At 40.5% G+C, this 19,834-nt stretch overlaps 1 protein-coding gene and 1 pseudogene across 6 annotated transcripts; one reads left to right on the top strand and one right to left on the bottom strand.

Annotated features, from left to right (window-relative positions):
* The first annotated feature begins 246 nt into the window (after nt 1–246).
* LOC119049997 (ubiquitin-60S ribosomal protein L40-like) lies at nt 247–2,193 on the top strand (annotated as a pseudogene).
* Nucleotides 2,194–3,766: 1,573 nt separating this feature from the next.
* ZNF892 (zinc finger protein 892) lies at nt 3,767–19,803 on the bottom strand. 6 transcript variants are annotated; one of them, XM_053664544.1, is made up of 7 exons: nt 19,628–19,803; nt 18,519–18,622; nt 15,143–15,396; nt 13,711–13,844; nt 13,030–13,135; nt 12,454–12,540; nt 3,767–10,258 (listed from the first exon to the last, which is right to left on the bottom strand). In XM_053664544.1, exons 4-7 carry the CDS (start codon nt 13,837–13,839, stop codon nt 9,027–9,029), a joined length of 1,554 nt encoding a protein of 517 aa, XP_053520519.1. In that variant the 5' UTR covers nt 13,840–13,844; nt 15,143–15,396; nt 18,519–18,622; nt 19,628–19,803; the 3' UTR covers nt 3,767–9,026. The 6 variants fall into 6 exon arrangements, with proteins under 6 accessions (XP_053520519.1, XP_037002037.2, XP_037002039.2 ...); XM_037146142.2 differs by lacking the exon at nt 13,711–13,844 and having other exon boundaries at nt 15,143–15,235; nt 19,408–19,803; XM_037146144.2 differs by lacking the exon at nt 13,711–13,844 and having other exon boundaries at nt 15,143–15,235.
* Between the last annotated feature and the right edge of the window lie 31 nt (nt 19,804–19,834).

Genomic DNA, 19,834 nt, shown 5'->3' with positions numbered 1-19,834 from the left:
GGGAGGGAGGGAAGAAAAGGCCTTACCTCTCTTCTAGTTATATCAATAATTGTGGCAACAATGGTTTCATTGTGAAAACAATTGGGTTAATAAAATGTTGCATTTCTAAAAAAGAAACAAAACCAGAAATTTCCTGCTTTACATGCCAACCTTAACAACCTGGGACATTGGGATTCAAAAGTTAAAGCCAGAAGACTGGGAGTGACTGGGGATGGGCAGTGGTGAAGCAGATCTAGGACACCATGCATGGCGGAGACCTTCAGTGAAACAGAAGGTATAAAGTAACTCTAACCACCAAAAATGGGAGCACATAGGGATACTTACACATCTATCAGTCCCCAGAATGGGGTGATCTTCCCCTAGTAAATCGTAATCATACACCTGTCCCCAGGAAGGTTTGGCATTTGAAGTCTTATTTCCTGCGTGGTCCATGAAATCTTAGTTCCAAACATGAATTTATTCAATTCTTCTTTGGAGAAACACCCACAACACAAGTGTTTCATAGTAAGACCAGAAATAATTAGGCTCACAAATCATCATCATGAAGTCATAGAAAAGCTCGGCCAGGCAAAAGTATAACAATATCCTTAAAGGGCTAAGAGAAAAATAACAGGCACCAAAGACCTTTATACACAATGAAAATATACATTAAGAACTGGGGCAAGAATAAAGACATTGTTCAACAAAAACTTAAGTCTTATGGGTTCTGCTTCTCTCTGGAAACCCTGACTAATATAGAATTTGGTACCAAGAGTAGTTCTAGAAAAACAGAATTTTAAGGGTGAGTTTTCCGAGTTGGTTCTGTGAGTTCTAATTGGCTATCTGATTAGATTTAAAGATGCTGATGACTATCTCCAGTAGTAAAAAGAGCACTAAGAGTCCACGGAGTGCCTGGCAATGGAGATACACAAAATACCTGCATTGGATTCTTCTAATCAACCTTTTAGAGAAGCAAGGCACTAGAAGAAACATTTTTGGAAAACTAACTGTAGTGTAAGTGCCTAACATTAAGCTTTTAGATTATCATGTAGTGCCTGACATTAGGCTTTTGATTACCAAGGCATCCATCTCTAATAAACACACAGCCAGCTACATAGAAAAAGATCCAGGCCACCACAACCACAGAGTTCCCTTTTAGAGAACCCTGGGTAACCTAGATAACTGACTGTTTCAGTGACTCTGGTCTCCCCTTCCCACACCCTAATTCTGGCTCTTGTGTTTTTAATTTGCCAATAACAAGTAAAGCTGTGAAACCCTAGGCACTCCACCCTTGGCCCCCTATAAAGGCAAGACCCAGGTCCATACTCTTCCTCTCTCTCTACCCATGAGCTTGCTATATGGCCCTTGAGTGTGCCAGGTAGTCTTCAGGGTTTGTAAGTAATAATGTTTTTTTTAAGTTCTGTGATAGCTGGTAGTGAGGTCCTGAAATCATAGTAAGAATCACAAAGGCTTTTCCAGCCACAACATCGGTTCCAGTCAGGGAAATGTCCAGCATTTCTAGCCCATACATTATTATCATAAGCTGAGACAAACACAAAACATCAGTGAATTTAATAATATTGGCTGGTTACTCCTAATGTTGCTGGACAAAGTGTTAAAAAAAAAAGGATAAACTCAGAGATTCAAATTGTCAAGTGCACATGGAACATTCTCTAGGATGGATCACATGTTCTGTCACAAAACAAGTCTTAACAAATATAAGAAGATTGAAATCACACTATGTATCTCTTCAACAAGATGTGGAGCAGCCTCCCCAGCAGATCTTTGTGAAGATCCTCACTGGCAAGACCATCACCCTCAGGGTTCAGCCAAGTGACACCAGTGAGACCATCAAAGCTAAAATCTAAGACAAGGAAGACATCCTGCCTGACCAGCAGCAGCTGATTTTTGTAAGCAAACAGCTGGAGGATGGCTACACTCTCTCAGGCTACAACATTCAAAAAGAGTTCACCCAGCACTTGGTGCTTTGTCTGCAGGGTAGCATCATCGAGCCCTCCCTCTGTCAGCTCACTCAGAAGTACAAGTGTGACAAGATGATCTGCTGCAAGTGTTACTCCTGGTACTATCAACTCCCACAAGAAGAAGTGTGGCCACACCAACAACCTGTGCCCCAAGGACCCACAGGACAGCCTTCTGCCTCAACTTCATGGCCCTGGGACCTCTATAAAGTTTCCCTTTCATTGTCTAGAGTAGAAAAAAAATCACACTAAGTATCTTTTCCAACAACAATGGAATGAAACTAAAAATTAGTAGCAAAAGGAAAACTGGAAAATTCACACGTGGAAATTAAACAACACACTCTTGAACAACCAATGGGTCAAAGAATAAATCACAAGAAAAGTGAGAAAATATCTTGAGACAAATGAAAACAAAACCACAATATACCAACAACTATGGGATGAAGCCAAAGCAGTACGAACAGAGCAGTTCATAGTAGCAGATGACCACATTAAAAAAGATCTCAAACGAACAACCTAACTTTACACTTCAAGAAGGTAGAAGAACTAAATTCGAAGTTAGCCGAAGGTAGGAAATAATAAAAATTAGAACAGAAATAAATACAATAGAAAATAAACAGTAGACAAAACAGTGAAAGAGTTGAGTATTTTAAAAGGCCAAGAAAATTCATGGGGCAGAGAAAATGAAAAAACTATACTACATCCCCCACACATACACAGTTATGATGGTGGTCAAACAGGTATTACATTAGTCACATTTAACAGACACTTTAAATGGGTGAATTTTATGTAAAGCAAGTATGATATTGCTTTATCAGTAAAGTTGATATTATAAAAGACTGAAAGTTAATTCTTTTAAATGACTAGTAAAACTAACAAACCTCTGGAAATCTAACCATGAGGAAATAAATACAAACAAGTAATTCTGGGAATAAGAAGAACATAGCTACAGATGAAATAGGGATTTAAAAAAAATAAAAATATTTTAACAATTAATGGTATTTATTTATTTATTTATTTAGAAAAACCTAATTTAAAAAATTTCCAGAAGAGCCCTGGACAAAGTAGTTCAGGTGGTTAGGGCATTGTCCTGATATGCAAAGGTTGCAGATTCTATACCTGGTCAGGGCACATATAGGAATCAATCAAAGAATGCACAAATAAGTGAAACAACAAAAGTGTCTCTTCTCTCTCTCTGACACACACACAGGAATCAATCAATGAATGCATAAATAAGTGGGACAACAAATATCTCTCTCTCAAATTCAATAAATAAAATTTAGAAGGAAAAATATTTTCAAAAGATAGGACATCTGCATAACCTCTAAAACCAATCAAAACTCACACGACACACACACAATTAACCTCAGCTTACCAGATAAATTCTAAACATTCAGGGAACACAAACTATTCCAGGATGAGAAAACCACTAAATCAGGTAAATCCTAGAAATACAAGTATTCTTTAACATTAGAAAATCCATGAAGAGTGTATGGAGGTGGCTAGTAAAGGGTAAAGAGGGCCAAATATATGATGACAGAAAATGTTTTGACTGTGGGTGGTGGGCATACAATGCAATATACAGAACACATATCACAGAAATGTAAACTTGAAACCTGCATGATCTTATTAACTAATGTCATCCAAAATTTGATTTAAAAATAACTAGAAAATTCATGAACATAATTTACTACATAAACAGGTTTTTAAAAACCTGTTAGGATCATCTCAAAAGATGCAGAATATAACTAGTGTTTAAGAAAAATTATTTTTAAAAAGATAAAAAGACACATTCCACTATTTCTGTAGTCATTTTTATTGGGCTATACCATCGGAAAGCATACATGGTGGACAGGTCATATAAAGGACTCTGTAAACAATACATAATGGTTATATAGCACCTGATAGCTTACAAATCATTTTGGACCTATGATCTACCTAATCTAGCCACTCTCAAGAAGGTATCACATTTTTAAAAATATATAAATGAAGAAACAGATTTAAAGGGGTGAAGTGAGTTGTCCCAAATTCCAATTATTTCTGTTCTTTATTTTGTTGGTTTTCTGATATCCTGTGTTATACATTAACTTAAAAATGACAGATATCTAACTATAGGTAATATATGATTCAAAAAAACAAAATCTGAATCCAGTTCTCTAGTGTTTCCCACATGGTCTTGGAACAAAGAAGCAAACAGAAATGTTTAACTCCACAGTTTATATTTAGTCATATCTACCTTTCCTTCTCAAATTGTAATCTACAATTGAAGACTGACATTTCCTCCACTTAAAAGCTATAGTTTCTTCAAAGCTGGATGAAGCTTGCAGACTGGTAGTTTCTACCTACCAACCTGGCAGCTTCTCTGGGGAACCAGTGAGCACTCCCTTTTGGTAGTTAATCCTGACTGGTCACAAACAACCTAGGTATGTTACAATGTCTGACAAAGGTCACATGTCACTTCAGGGTCAAAAGGAAGGATGTCATGGGAAAGGTGGAGAAACACTCTTCCCTATTCCTCTAAGTATAACTAAAACACTGGGCACAACATTTAAAACAATGTAAGAAGATTCTGGAAGGTGGAGAAGATTCAGGGAACCTAAAGAACAATATACCACTGAGTCCCTTGGGCTTTCTTTTTGCCTCACCTATCCCAGGCTGGGTACTGAGGAAGCTGGTAACCCAGAAATGCCACAGGCATAGACCAAAAAAAAGGTCTAAGAAAAGTCTGCTCTTTTGAGTCAAAGGACTAGCAAAGGAGCAACCTCTCAAGACAGAAATTTTTTAGACAATAACCACTCTCCTCCAGCCAAAGGCCATGACAGAAAACTTCAGCACTATCCGTAAAAACAAAGGCTGAGTCCACCCTCACCGAGATGAAACCCCACCTGGAGTTCAGTCAGAGAAGTTCAAGTGAAGAGACAAGATTTTCAAAAACCACCTCTCTCCCATTCTACCCCAGCAGTGCCAATGGAGACCCTGTTGGGAGACCAGGCTTCTAACATTACCGAGAGACCAGATTTACTGGTCTCTCCCTTCTTTACTGGTTTGGACAGTGGAGGCATACTGGAGGGTCAGGACTTTCACCAATGACCAATAGTCATAAGGTCACTCCCCACCCAACCCTACCCCATGTCAGTGGAGGCCATGTGGGGAGAAATAATGAGACACTCCTGTCCCTCCCAGCTGGATGGTATCAGTGTGGCCCTCATGGGGAGCTGTAACTCCCACTCCTGCCCAGCAGTATTGAGGACCCCTACCCAAATAGAGGCTAATGATGAACCTAGACTTCTAACACCAACTTACAACATTCCTCCATTAGAGCATTGTCAGAGGCCAGCCCAGATAGAATATTTAAATAGTAAAGAGAATCTCCTAACATAATACCCAAAATGTCCAGATTTCAACTGAAAATCACTCATCACACCAAGAACCAGGAATATCTCAACTTGAATGATAAGACAGTCCACAGATGCCAACACTGGGATGACCTAGATGTTAGAATGATACTAGTTTAAAACAGCCATCATAAAGATGCCTCACTAAGCAATAACAAACATGCTTGACACAAATTTAAAAACAGACTGTCTCCGCCAAGAAACAGAATGGAGAATCAGATGGAACTAAAAAACACAGTAACAGAACCCAATGATAAGCTTGCTAACAGAATGGAAGAAACAGAGGGGGGGAAGCAATGAACTTGGAGATAGAACAATATAAAATACCTATGGAAAACTGTGTCCCCTCAAATTCATGTTGAAGCCCTAACCCACGATGTGACTGTATTTAGAGATGGGGCTTTTAGATGGTAATTAAGGTTAAAAGAGGTTATAACTGTGGGGTCCTAATCTGACAGGGTTGATATCTTCTAAGAAAAGAGAGCTCACTCTCCCTCTCCCCTTACACACATGCATGTACTGAGGAAGGGTTGTGAGGACACAGCAATAGGGTAGCTTTTTGTAAGCCAGGAGGAACTCTCACCAAAACCAAATCAGCTGGTACCTTGATCTGACTTTCAGTCCCCCAGAACTGTAAGAAATAGGTTTCTGTTCTTTGAGTCTCCCAGTCTGTGGTATGGCAGTCCAAGCCAGCTAAGACAGATTTTGGTACTGCTAAGACAGATTTGGGGTGCTGCTATAACAAATACCTAAACATGTGGACATAGCTTTGGAACTGGGTAATGGGTAGAGGCTGGAAGGGTTTTGAGGTACATGCTAGAAGTGCAGATGTTAAAGGTCGTTCTGATGAGGTCTCAGTCAGAAATGAGGACATGTTACTGGAAACAGGAAGAAAGGCGATCTTTGTTGTAAAGTGCCAGTGGACTTGGCTGAACTGTGTTCCACTGTCTTGTGGAAAGGACAACTTGTGAGTAATGAAACTGGATATTCACCAGAGATTTCCAGGCAAAGCACTGAAGGTGAAGCTTTGGTCCTCCTCACTGTTTGTAGTAAAATGTGAGAAGAGAGAGAGAGATGAATTGAAGAAAGAATTGTTAAGCAAAAAGAAAAAAGAACTTCGAGATTTGAAAAATCCTGTCTACCTATATTGCAAAATATGAGAAAGCTTGTTCGGCCGTTGCTGACTAGCTTTTAATAAAGAGATAATGAGTGTGACTCATGGATTTAATCAATCACCTCAACAGAAGTCAGAAATTGAGATGAAACATTGCCAACTGGTACTAAAGGGGACAGAAAACACTAGACAAAATGAAGGGAGGCTGTCAGACTTCTTAGATCCTATAGGACCAGACAACAGAACAATAAACATACCCTATTCTGCAAGAAAAGAGAAGAAATAAATTCAGAGGTCATCAGGTTGCCTCCTCAGTTTCAAAGGCAGGGGAGATGCCCCTGAAGTGTCAACAGGCCACATGGCCTCAAACTAAAGTTTGGGGGACAGGGCTACCCAGCTGAGCCTTGGTGTTGGGACTGCTGCAGCAGTGAGTTGTAAAGGTGGGACTCCTGCTGCAGTGGGTCTGGGAGGTAAGGCATCAAGATCTGATGGAATTCACCCTGGCTGGTGTGGCTAAGTGGATTAAACGCCATTCAATTCCCAGCCAGGGCACATGTCTGGGTCTCTAGTCAGGTGCCCAGCTCGGGGGTGCAAGAAGCAACCAGTTGTTTGTCTACTTTTCTTTCTCCCTCACTTCCTCTCTCTCTGAAAATAAGTCAAACCTTAAAAAACAAAAACAAAAGCAAAAAGATCCGATGGAATTTATCTCATTGGGTTTTGGACTTGCTTGGGACCCATTACCCTTTCCCTTATTCCTAGTCCTCCTTTGGGAATGGGAACATCTGTTCAGTGCCTACCCTATCACTGTGTTTGGAAGCACATAACTTGTCTGGTTTCACAGGTTCATAGCCAAAGAGGAATCTGCTTCAGGATGAATTATACCTCAAGTCTCACCCATATCTGATGTATGTAAGACTTTGGACTTTAGAGTTGATGCTGGAATAAGTTAAGATTTTGAGGGTTATTAGGATGAAATGAACATATTTTGCATGTGAGAAGAACATGAACTTTGAGGGCCAGGGGAAAATGCCATGGACTGAATTGTTTCCCCCCAAAATTCATATGTCAAAATGCTACTTCCAAATGTGACTGTATTTAGAGGAAGGGCTTTTTGGAGGCAATTAAGGTAAAATGAGGTCATAAGGTTAGGTTCCTAATCTGACAGTGCTGGTAGCTTTTAAAGAGGAATAAAGATCTCTCTCTCTCTCTCTCTCTCTCTCTCTCTCTCTCTCTCTCTCTCTTTCCACAGGCATGCATCAAGAAAAGGCCATGTGAGGACACAATCAGCAAGAAAGCCAAGAAGAGATCCATCACCAAAGACTAAAGCTGACACCTGGATCTTGGACTTCCAGGCTCCATAACTGTGAGAAATAAAATTCTGTTGTTTGAACCACCCAGGCTGTAGCATTTTGTTATGGCAGCCTGAGCAGATTAAGGTAAATATATACTGGAAAACAATGAACAGAGCCTCAGGAACCTGTGGGATTGCATGCAAAGACCTAACATCTGTATCAGCATCCTGGAAGGAGACAAGGGGCAGGAGTCAGGGCTGAAAATGTATTCGAAGAAATGATGACTCACCCTGGCTGAGTAGCTCAGTTGGTTAGTGTCTTCCCAATATACTAAGTTATGGGCTCAGTCTCCAGTCAGGGCACATACAAGAATCAACCAATGAATACATGAATAAGTGGAACAACAAATTGATGTTTCTCCCTCTGTCTTTCCCTTTCTCTCTAAAAATCAATCCAAAAAATTTTTTTAAAAGCTATGTCTGAAAATATCCCCAATTATGAAAAAGACATAAACCTACATATCCAAGCTCAGCAAACAGAATAAACTTAAAGAAATCCACACAGAGACACATCTAAGGTCAAATGTGGGAACTAAAAACACAGCACTCAAAATGTTTCCAATAATAACCTTCAAGGTTTCAATTAAAATATATATATATCATGTCACCTGCCTCTACCCAAGAGTAAAATGGGAAAGGCAAGTATTTCAAAAACCTCAAATTTTCACAAGCTAGTATGCAGTGTCAGTTTAGGCCTACAACTAAATTTTACTATAGTATGAAAAAGTCTAAAGTATAAGCAATATATAATTAGGGTAAATCTTCATAAATAAGCATACTATCAGGTAACAAAGATAACTTAAAACAGGCTGAAAACATCAAAGGTCCCTCTGTACTCCCTTTTTCTAAGATACAGGTTTGACTCTGGGAGTTAATGTGATTCTCAGTAGATGTCTCAATAAGGAAGTCTAAAAGACACAAAAAGTGCAGAAGTGAACAGCCAGGCCAGCATCCTCTGGCTTCAGGGGAACTGCCTCATAAAAATTTTTTAACTGACTGACTCATGTGTCTCATTTTTTCCTGGGTACAAGTAATCATTTGAGTAGTTATCTCAATCAACAAATTTCCCCTCAAGAATTGTTGATTGAGATAATTACTTAGATGATTACAATTTTGATTGAGATAACTACTGAGATGATTACTCACAACCAGGAAAAAAATTCATATAGTTTTTATCTAGTATGAATTCTCTTTTGCTGACCAAAGGCTCAATGCTCAGTAAAGCCTTTTCCATATTCCTTGGTTTTCCCTCCAGCATGAGTTTTCTGATGTTGAGAAAGGGATGAACTCTGGCTAAAGGATTTTCCACATTCCTTACACTTATAAGGTTTTTCTCCGGTATGAGTTTTCTGGTGCTTTGTGAGAGATGAGCTCTGGCTGAAGGCTTTGCCACAATCATTACACTTGTAAGGTTTTTCTCCAGTGTGTGTCCTCTGATGACGGATGAGGGCTGAGCGGTCACTGAAGGCTTTGGCACAATCGTTGCATTTATAGGGTTTCTCTCCTGTGTGAGTTCTCTGATGTTGAGTCAGGGCTGAACAGTAGCCGAAGGCTTTCCCACATTCATTACACTCATAAGGTCTCTCCCCAGTATGAGTTCTCTGATGCTGGATGAGGCCTGAACGATCACTAAAAGCTTTCCCACATTCATTACACTTATAGGGTTTCTCTCCAGTGTGAATGACCTGATGCTGAGTAAGAAATGTACTTTGGCTGAAGGCCTTCCCACATTCATTGCACTCATAAGGTTTCTCTCCAGTGTGAATTCGCTGATGTTGAGTGAGGTATGAGCTCTGATTAAAGGCCTTCCCACATTCATTGCACTCATAGGGTTTCTCTCCAGTGTGAATTATGTGATGCCGAATAAGGGCTGAGCGGTGACTAAAGGCTTTTCCACATTCGTGACATTTGTAGGGCTTCTCTCCAGTATGAATTCTCTGGTGGAGAGTAAGGTGTATGCTCTGGCTAAAGGCTTTACCACACTCATTACACTCATAGGGCTTTTCTCCTGTGTGAATTCTCTGATGCAAGGCAAAAGCTGAATAGTAACTAAAGGCTTTCTCACATTCATTACACTTCCAGGGTTTCTTTCCTGCACAAATTCTCTCATGCCTCATTAGATCTGAATTTTGCTTTAGGTTCTTTTTAAATGAATCACAATTACGTAGTCTCTTTCCTTGCTGTTGAACAAGTAATGACCTCCGGCCAAAATTTCTTCCAAATTCATCACATTGGTAACGACTCTCCCCTGAAGATTTCTTCTGAGTGACAACTTCTTGTATTAAGTGTTTCTCATGGTTTTCCTGCTGACTCTCTAAAGAATCCTCACATCCACTGTCATCTTCCTTTGGAAATCTTTCTATTAACACACTAGGGTTTGACTCCTCTTCAGAAACATCCTGCTCTGGAGTTAGCTCCTTGCTTTCTGGTGTCTCCCAGTCTAACAGAAACAAAAATGTTTATGTATCATTTCCTACACTGACAGTAAAGTAATTACTATGGTAAGAAAATAATAAAACAAACAAAAATGCTACAAGGAACACATGTACTTGAAAGCTCTCAAAAATAGCCTTGTCATCTTGAGAGAATGCAAGGAAAGAAAGATGACTGGGCAAAGAAGTGTAGCTGCGAACAGGGAAGGGGTGAGCAGGCACTCACAATTCCTCTATCTAGTGGGTAGGAAATGAGAAACAATAACGAAATAAGGCTAAGTACAGGTGATAAAAAACAGAGTCTGGGGAAAGAGGGATGGGATCAGAGGAAGATGGTTTCCCAGAGACTACTCACTGGCTGCCACTACACTTGGAAAGATGTAGATTTGACCCTGTTCTCAAATGACTATACTTTCTTTAGTCTAATCTTGTGTAATTGAGGTAGCAGAATCCTGCAGAATTCCTACAGTGAGTTTCTGACTCTGCTAGTTCTGTATTTCTCTATCTTCTTTTAAGGCATTTGACAGTCTACCTGCCTAACCATTTTAACTTCTCTGTTCTTCGACTTGAACCCTTAAGACTTTGTACCTCAAGAATGATCATCATGAGCTGATCTCCTTCCACCAGTCTTTTCCCATTTCCCAAAATGTCCCACTCAACATTAACAGACTAACTTTCCCAAATTATCCCTCTTACACAAAAGTCTCTATCGGTTCCACTGTCTCGAGATGAGTTGAATATTCTAGAAACTAGCATTCAAAGTGATCAAGATCAATGAATTCAAATAATCACACAGCTTACTAAATAAGAAGCAACTGATTGTCTCACATCCAATAAACTGCAAAGAGCAAGACAAAACCAACTTTTAAAAAGCAATAAATAGCATTAGAAAGGGGAAGGTCAAATCCCCATGTACTTACATTGGTCCCCAACCTGTGGGAATATCTTCCCCCCAATTCTAGTCTTCCCAGCAAGAGTTTGGGGGGAAAACTTCACTGCTAAAAATGTTTAAATATGTCTTGGCTTAAATAGTCTTTAATATTCATCCCAACCATGATGGTACATAAAATAATCAATATGATCCAATGTTCTTAACTATACATCCTAATTAGGGAAGTGCCCAGGATTTTAAAGGACAAATAGGTAAAAATAGGTTAAATGTTAATGGACTTCCAGCTAAAAGGAGTTTGAAAAACTAAAGCCCTGAAAAACTAAAGCCCCAAGTGTGCATGGAGAACACACAGTTAGTGAGGAGAGTGAGACACTTGCCTGTCTGGTGTTAAGAGTTCATGTTGGAGAATAGAGAAGGTAAAATGGTTAGGCAGGTAGACTATCAAAGCCCTTGAAAGAAGGTAGAGAAATACAGAACTGGCAGAATGAGAAATTCACTGTGGGGAATTCAGCAAGATCCCACTGCCTCAATTAGACAAGATTAGACTAAAGAGAGTATAATCAGTTGAGAGTCTACTGCAATAATTCAGCCTGACAGAAGCAACAGGGTTAAATTCACATTTTTCAAAAAGTTACCAGGATTTAATCAACAGGTATCATTTGCTTATCATATAGCCAGTTACTGCTCTAAGTATTTCTCTTGGATTTTTTTCATTTGATCCTCACAACAACCCTGAGTTAAGTGCTATCATTATCCTCATTTACAGTTGGAGAATTTTAGTCACAGAGAGGATAATTCACTTATTAAAAGTCACAGAGCTAGTGAGTAGCTGAAATTGGATTTGGACCTAGGAAGACTGGGTCTAAAGTTACACTCCTAACATATGCTATGCTGCCTCCGCTTAGATAGAGAAGAAGGCAAGGGAAAACTCAGAGATCAATTTATAGTCATTGCTGTCACACAAAAAGGTACATTATCCTACAGAGATGAAATAACATACATAAAAAAGCCTGGTTTATAGTCTTGTACCCATGAACATTATTAACATACCTTAAAATGCTGATTTCATTTTACCTTATGGGGGAAAAGAATTCATTTGAAGGAGTGGAAAGTATTTACCTTATAAAAAGTAAAATTATGAATTTATAACAGATCATCATCCGCAGAGGGTAAGTGTGGCATGGAAGAAAGGGACTTCAGCTTCTCCATGGATCTAGCAAAATCTGGAAAGGCTGCTGCACAAGCATTTCAAAGATGCTTTTCCCACTGACCATCTGGATTTTAAGTTCCCTGTTTACAACACTGACTCACCTGGACTAGTGGCTTTTGCGGCTTCTTTATCCAGCTTCTCCCCACACCCCAACTGAGAGACTACATCAGGCTTGGAAATTGGAAGTCCTGTTCATAGGGAAAGAAAAAAGAGTCTGGTAAAAAGCCCAAGGTTAGCTCTTTGGTCATTAGGAGAGACAGTATAAAAGAGAGGTAGGTTCTAGATTTCTCTCTCACCAGTACTCAGGAAAAAGGCAGAAAGGATGATACAAGGTCTATTTGTATTCAGAACAATTGGGTCACTTGTTTTACCTCTCCCAATTAAAAGAATAAGCACCTATTTCTTAAGAGGTGTTTTCACTAGAACTTCATCTCAATATCCTTGGTCAGGGAATAGAAAAGAAGTCTGCTACTACCTGAGCAAATATAATAAAAAGGAGTCCATTTCTAACTCCAGGAGTACAAAACTACATCCAGAAACACAAAGCAAAAATTACCTACCTCAGGCCTTTCAGGAATTAAGACTATTTGAATCTAAGAACCTCAGAGTTCCTAGGCACTGAGGAAGCAAATTACCACACTGAGTAAATTCACGGGGTGACAAGGAGTCATCCTTACCCAGTAAGACCAGGTTCCTATGCTTCTTGGGCACATCTCCCTGAGCAGGGTTCAGCTGCTCCCACTGGGTGAGAGCCTCGGCCATATCCCTGGTCATCAGTGACTCCTGAAAAACCAAACATCTGTGCTCACCAAAGGACCTCCTTCCAGACGCCTCTAGGAAGAACTCAAACTGACAGCATAGAAGGAAGACAGGAAGGACAGGAAGGTTACACAAAATGACCTCTAACAGGCCTTCCAACATGAAGATTCTCTTGTGAATAGTAGTCACCCTTTATCCATGTGGGACATGTTACAAGATTCCCAGCAGATGCCTGAAATTGCAGAGAGTAGAAAACCCTATATATACTGTCTTTTCCCATACATACATATCTTTCCACTTAAAAGAAGCACTTATAGCTTGTCTTTGGTATAGCTGAATTGCCACCATCACTACTCTTGTGCTTTGGGGCCATTAATAAGTAAATTAAGGGTGACTGGAACACAAGCACTGTAATACTCTGACAGTCAATTTGATAACAGAAATAGATCCTAAGTGACCAATGTGTGGGTAGTAAAAACAGTGTGGTGCTGCTGGAAAAGGAGATGATTCACATCCTGGACAGTATAAGATTTCATCATGCTACTCAGAAAAATACACAATTTAAAACTTATGAATTACTTATTTCTGAAATTTTCTACCTTTAATATTTTTGGACCATGATTGACTGCAGGTAATTGAAATAGCAGAAAGTGAAACTGCAGACAAGGGGAGATGGTTGTATTTGTAGTCACAGACCAGCTCCTTGCCTCCATGCAGTAGGACTGCATGTTACCTGAAAATAGGAAGGAAGCACCTTTGATGTAAAATCTGAAGGTACAATACTAAGTTATTAATTTATATATCAATAGATTAAATTACAGAACTATAGAAAACCTTACTATGAGGTGGAATGCCCCCCTAAAAAAAAAAGAAATTATCTTCTGGAGGTTAGGCCCCTTGTAGTACAGGATTCCCTCTCTAGTACAGGCCCCTTGAGTATGCTAGGAATCCACCTGTATCAGTGTACCAGTTGGTGCTGTTGTAAAAGGCCGTGTTTGGCTTCAGTGAAAAAAAATTTTAAGACACTTTCATCACATTTGCCCATTCATGATGGGTGATTTATGAGCATATCTGCCTACACGGCGCTGAGTGTTCAGTAGTTTTTTACCAAAAACAGCATGACCCCCATGCCCCACCCTTCCTATTCACCTGATTTTGCCCCTTAGCAACTTATTTTTGTTTCCCCAGGTGAAAAAATCCTCAAATGGAAATATTTTGCCAATGTGGAAGAGGTAAAACAAAAAAAAAAGTCAGAAGCACTAAAAGGCATCAAAATCAACAAGTTCAAAACTGTTTTGAGCAGTGGAAAAAACATCTTGATACATGTATTGCATCAAATGGAGAGTACTCTGAAGGTGACTGAACTTTAAACACATAAGAATGAATACACAATTTTTATAAATAAATTTTGGGGGGTCCTTCCTTGTATTCAGACATGGGAAAGTAGAGAAGATACAATTATGAATGAAGTATTTTCCTTACGGTATGGTTTTAAAACACAAGAGGTTCAAGAAATATAAACTATTTATCTCTACAATTTTCCTTTGAGAATAAAATCAGTACAATAAATATTTAACATTAAAGTGTTTGCTACACACATCACAGAAATAGATTTATTTGTAAAACAGTATTATTTAAAAAGTTTCCAAAGTATTCTTGTCATTTCTCATGGAGGCCCTGGATGGGTCTGACTCCCTCCTGCTCCACCATCTACCCTCGTCCCCATCATACATTACTCCTCCTATGGTCTCTGTGGTACAATTGGTAGCCTCCTTTCAGCGACTTGAAATGTATGCCACAGTCCCTTTGGCCTTTTTCCACATGCTTCTCCCTGTTCCTGAATACTCTCCCCCTGCATGTCCTTTCAGCTTTTTAAATCCCACTCATACTTCAGAACTCAGCTCAGGAGTTACGTCCACAGGGACACCTTTCCTGACCCTCTGGATTATACCACCACATTCCTTCCCTTCTCTTGAATTATGCTCACATTAAGGAGATTTTCTGATTAATATCAGAAAATTCCAAGCTTACCTTGAATAGGACAGAGTCAGGTCTGTCTGGACTCTGAAAGCAGAAGTCAGGTCTGTTTTTCCTCACTGAAGAAATTGGCACACAGCAGGAACACTAAATTTTTGTGAGATAGTTGAAGGAAGGAGGGAACACTTGGTCAAGAATTAGTAGAGCACTGTCTTCTATGGCTCAGTTGGTTGGGCGTTGTTCCACAAAGTGGAAGGTCGCTGGCTCAATTACTGGTCAGTGCACATGCTTGGGTTGCAGGTCCCATCCTGGACAAGAGGCAATTGACTGATGTTTCTCTCCCTCTCTTTCTCCCTCCCTTCCCCTCTAAAAATAAATAAATAAAATCTTTAAAAAAGGAATTAGTAGAAACAACTTTTTACATGAGGTGTTCTATAAAAGTGTGCATGGAAATAGAAGTGGGGAGGGGAACAGAAGTGTATCAAACATTGACAACACTGCGGGAATGTTTACTCTAGCCTAACCTTGGTCTAGATGACAGGCACAAACTTTAACTGTCTACTAAAATGTGGGGGAAGGAGCAGGATGGGTAATGCTCCTTTGAATCTATAGCTGAGTTGTTTACTGTTGATAAGAGAAATGCCTAATAATTTTTCTAATTCTGTAAACAAATTTCTATATAACTTCAACTTAAATGAGACACATTAACATAGGGGATGCTAGTAAATGAACCAGTCTAAGCCCTTTTTGAACTACCACTGTTGCCACAGCCCCCTGAACATATGTACAAATATAATGGTTAACTTTATGTATATGCAGTATATAAACGTTTATGATATGGCCCTTTAAGAATAACAGGTAAAACAGTTCACATAATAAGTTTAAAAAACTACCTACTTTGAAATCTCGTGGCCAAAATAATGTAATTCATTATTTTAATACTTGAATGTATAAAATCATTACTCTCTTTATTTTAGTTTATGGTCCCTTTAACAACACCAGGGTTTTAGAGGTACCAACCTCCCACCATGCATAGCTGAAAATCCATGTGTAACTTTTGACTTCCCCAAAACTTAATTACTAATAGTCTGGCCTTGACTAGAAGCCTTACCAATAACATAAACAGTTGATTAACATATTTTTTGTATGTTACATGCATTGGGTTGGCCAAAAAGTCCAAAACAATTTTGTTAGAGTGCATTGTGACAACTGTCACATCGATGTGCATTAAAAGAAAACTTATCAAAATTGGTGAGTTTTGTGCAGCCATTTTAATTGAAGATGAAAGAAACATGCAACATTTTCAGCATATTATGCTTTATTATTTCAAAAAAGGTAAAAACACAACTGAAATGCAAAAAAAAGATTTGTGCAGTGTATGGAGAAGGTGCTCAAACATCAAAAGTGTTTTGTGAAGTTTCTTGGTACTATTGACATATTGGCCAAATAATTCTTTGCTGTGGAGCTGTTTTATGCACTGGAAGATGTTTAGCAGTACTCCTGGCCTCAACCCACTAGATGCCAATAATGGGAGATAGCTGACATACTCAATATATACAAATCAATAAAGTTATGGTGAAAATGAAAAATATGTCTTTATGGAAAAAAACTAAATGGACTTTTTAACCAACTCAATATTACATACCATATTCTTATAATAAGTAAGCTAAAGAAAATCATAAGGAAAATACATTTACAGTACTTATTGAAAAAAAAAACCTGACATATAAATGAACCTGTGCAGTTCAAAATGTGTTATTCAAGGGGCAACTGTACTTTAGTCGTCTTTCTTTACAATGTTCACAATATAGACAAACTGGCAATTCCTTTCAGACTTCAGTTCCCTGAGAAAACCTCAGTAATCAAACTCATTTATGGAGCTACTGTTCAGGGTGCAAGTGCTAGAACAAGGGACCTGGGCAGACTAAGCAGACGCTGTCCAGCAGATGCTACAACTTTCTCTCCCTGCTTTGCTCTATAGGGGGTCTACAAATTCACAAAATGCTAGCACTGGCATTTTCTCCCAGCATTTTATTTATATATTTATTTAAAATGTTTTTATTTATTTATCTTTGGAAGGGAAGGAGAGAGGGAGGAAAACATCAATGGGTGCTTGCCTCTCATGCACCCCCCACCAGGGACCTGGCTCCGCAACCCAGGCATGTGCCCTGACTGGGAATTGAACCACAATCCTCTGGTTCACAGGCCCATGCTCAATCCACTGAGCTACACCAGCCAGGGCTCTCCCAGCATTTTATATGAAGCATCAGCACCTGTGTGCTATGAGGCCAGGGCTGAGGCTAATAAGTAGTTCTAGCACCTTTACCAAAAGGTCTGCCATTCACTCAGTGTCCTAGGCCAGACCCTAGAGCATTTTGACCAATTTTCTCTAATCAGTTGTGGCATGTTTCATCTTGCTCAGACTCTAAAAACTTTAAGGGGGCCTTATTTGCTTTAGAATAAGACCCAGAGTAGATGTTCCTGTGGTTTTTCTGGCTACAACATATCCCTGCTTCCCTCACCACACTCAAACTCACTCCACAGCGACACACATACTTGAAGACCCCCAAGTCTCCCATCCCTTGGAGGATCCTTCCTTCCTTCCTTCCTTCCTTCCTTCCTTCCTTCCTTCCTTCCTTCCTCCCTCCCTCCCTCCCTCCCCCCCTTCCTTTCTTTCTTTGCAAAAGCTGTTCTCTCTCGGAATTTTTCTGTATTTTATTCTCCAGTTCCCTACTCTCTTGTTTTTCAAAGTGCAACTTTTATCCCAGTATTTTTTTTAATTTTTATTTATTTTAAGAGAGAGGGGAAGGGGGGGAGAAAGAGAGAAACTTCTATGTATGAAAGAAACACCAATCAATTGCCTCCTTCACACCCCCAGCTGGGAACCTGGCCTGCAAGCCAGGCGTGTGCCCTGAACAGGAATTGAACCAGCAATCTTTTTATTTGCAAGTAGGCACTCAATCCACTGAGCCACACCAGCCAGGGCCCAGTTTCCTCCCACCCCCAAATACAATCTCTAGAGGATAAAAAACCTCTTCCATGTCCTATTGTCTGTACCAGTCATTTCTGCACTTAAAAAATACGTATTTCTTCTTGCTGTTGAACTATTTTACTTATCTACATCTAACCTCCTCATGAGACAGGAGCAACTGACTTTTATTTGCCTCTCACCATGAGGCCAATTAGACTACAGCAGAGCTAATAAGTGTGCATCAAACACATCAAACACTAAGTGGGTAGGGAATAAGTAATGTCAGGAGGGAAAGTTCTACACAAGTGACGGACATTTATTATGAAGTTCATCACTCATCAGTTTATCAGGGTGAACACAGTGGTCTAGGATTCAGGGCTGAGCAATTCCTCAACAATGGAAGAAACCACATCCATGCTCTGAGAACAGAAGGAAGAAAAAGAAGTAATCTAGACCCACCTGGGATACAGGGGTCAGCAGGGCAGTGGTTAGCAGCATAGTGGTTGCACCATTTTCTTCTGAATCTCCAGCATGGGGAAGGTCTGAGTCCTCAGAAAATGGCCCTAGAAGTGGAGACAGGAACCATAACGATTACTCTTGCCTTGCAGTGAACTTGTATAAACTGCCAAACACAGCTACTTGTCACCTAAGAATCAACTCAGAGAACCAAGGGACAATCTCACAACATCCTGGAATCAAGGTGGCCATGACCACAGCTGTCTCAGGTTACTCCTATCCTCCTCTGTCCTTAAACTCCAATAGAACTCTGCTAGGAGAATCTGAACACATACATTAAATACATATTTCTTCTATCTGTCATCTGCTGAGTGGTGGTCAAAATAATAATAAAAGAATCTGTGTCAATCCGTGCTTCACTTAATGATTCATTCCTGTTCCATTTCAGGCTCACTGGATGAAGAAAGACTGAATTCTTTTCGAACACTGGTTTTTCGTATACAATACTGGCTTTGGCAGAAAAGCGATGGGTCTTACAGGGAAACATCCAGGATTCTAAACAAATCCCGTGGCTTCTCAAATTCTCACTTTTCCCATCTGCCCAATGGGTCTAATAGTCTCCTTCTTACCCCCTTTTGGGGTTCCTGTGAGGACAAGAGGAAGTCATTCCCCAAACTCAAGTTGTCAGCTCTGTTGATTTGGGGGGGGGGGGGGGCAACGGAGGCATGCATCGTCCTGCGGGCCAGCAAGCAGTGCAGGTAGCGGCTCCCCAGGAAAGGACTCTCCCAGAGAAGACAGGCTTCCCGTGCCCCAGCCGGCCCCGGCCAGAGGGCTGCCTTTTTCCTTTCATCTCTCTCGCAGGCTTCGCGCCGCTTTGCTCCGAAATTCTCACCTCTGCCCCCGGTTTCAATGGCGACTCCCTCCCGTGGACGGGCAGGAGAGCCCGTGGTGGGACCAGGGGTCCACTGTTCTGTCCACCCAGAGGCCCGGGGATGCGCGGGACCCCCGCTGGATCTCCCGGCAACCACCCGGGGGACCTCCCTGCCACCTTCCCTCCACACTCAGGGTTAGAAGGGCCCGCAATCCAGACCCTCCTCGACCCCAGGCTGGACCTCACGCGAGACACGGAGGAAGCTGGGCCGGCGGCAACAGAGGAGTCTAGGAGCCCCGGGATCTAAGACACACCGGCCGAAAACAAGGTCGAACTACTACTCCCAGAACCTTCCGCGCCGCGAGGCGCGTCACCGGAGGCCGGCTCCCAACGGCAGTCGCGGCTCTCCAGTCGGGCAACCTTCCGCGGTTAGAGTCTCCGGTCCCCT

This window comes from Artibeus jamaicensis, unplaced genomic scaffold, assembly GCF_021234435.1.
Source record: "Artibeus jamaicensis isolate MK-2021 breed Jamaican fruit bat unplaced genomic scaffold, CSHL_Jam_final contig_384, whole genome shotgun sequence".
Lineage (NCBI taxonomy): Eukaryota > Metazoa > Chordata > Mammalia > Chiroptera > Phyllostomidae > Artibeus > Artibeus jamaicensis.
This window is presented reverse-complemented; position numbering and strand designations above follow the sequence as displayed.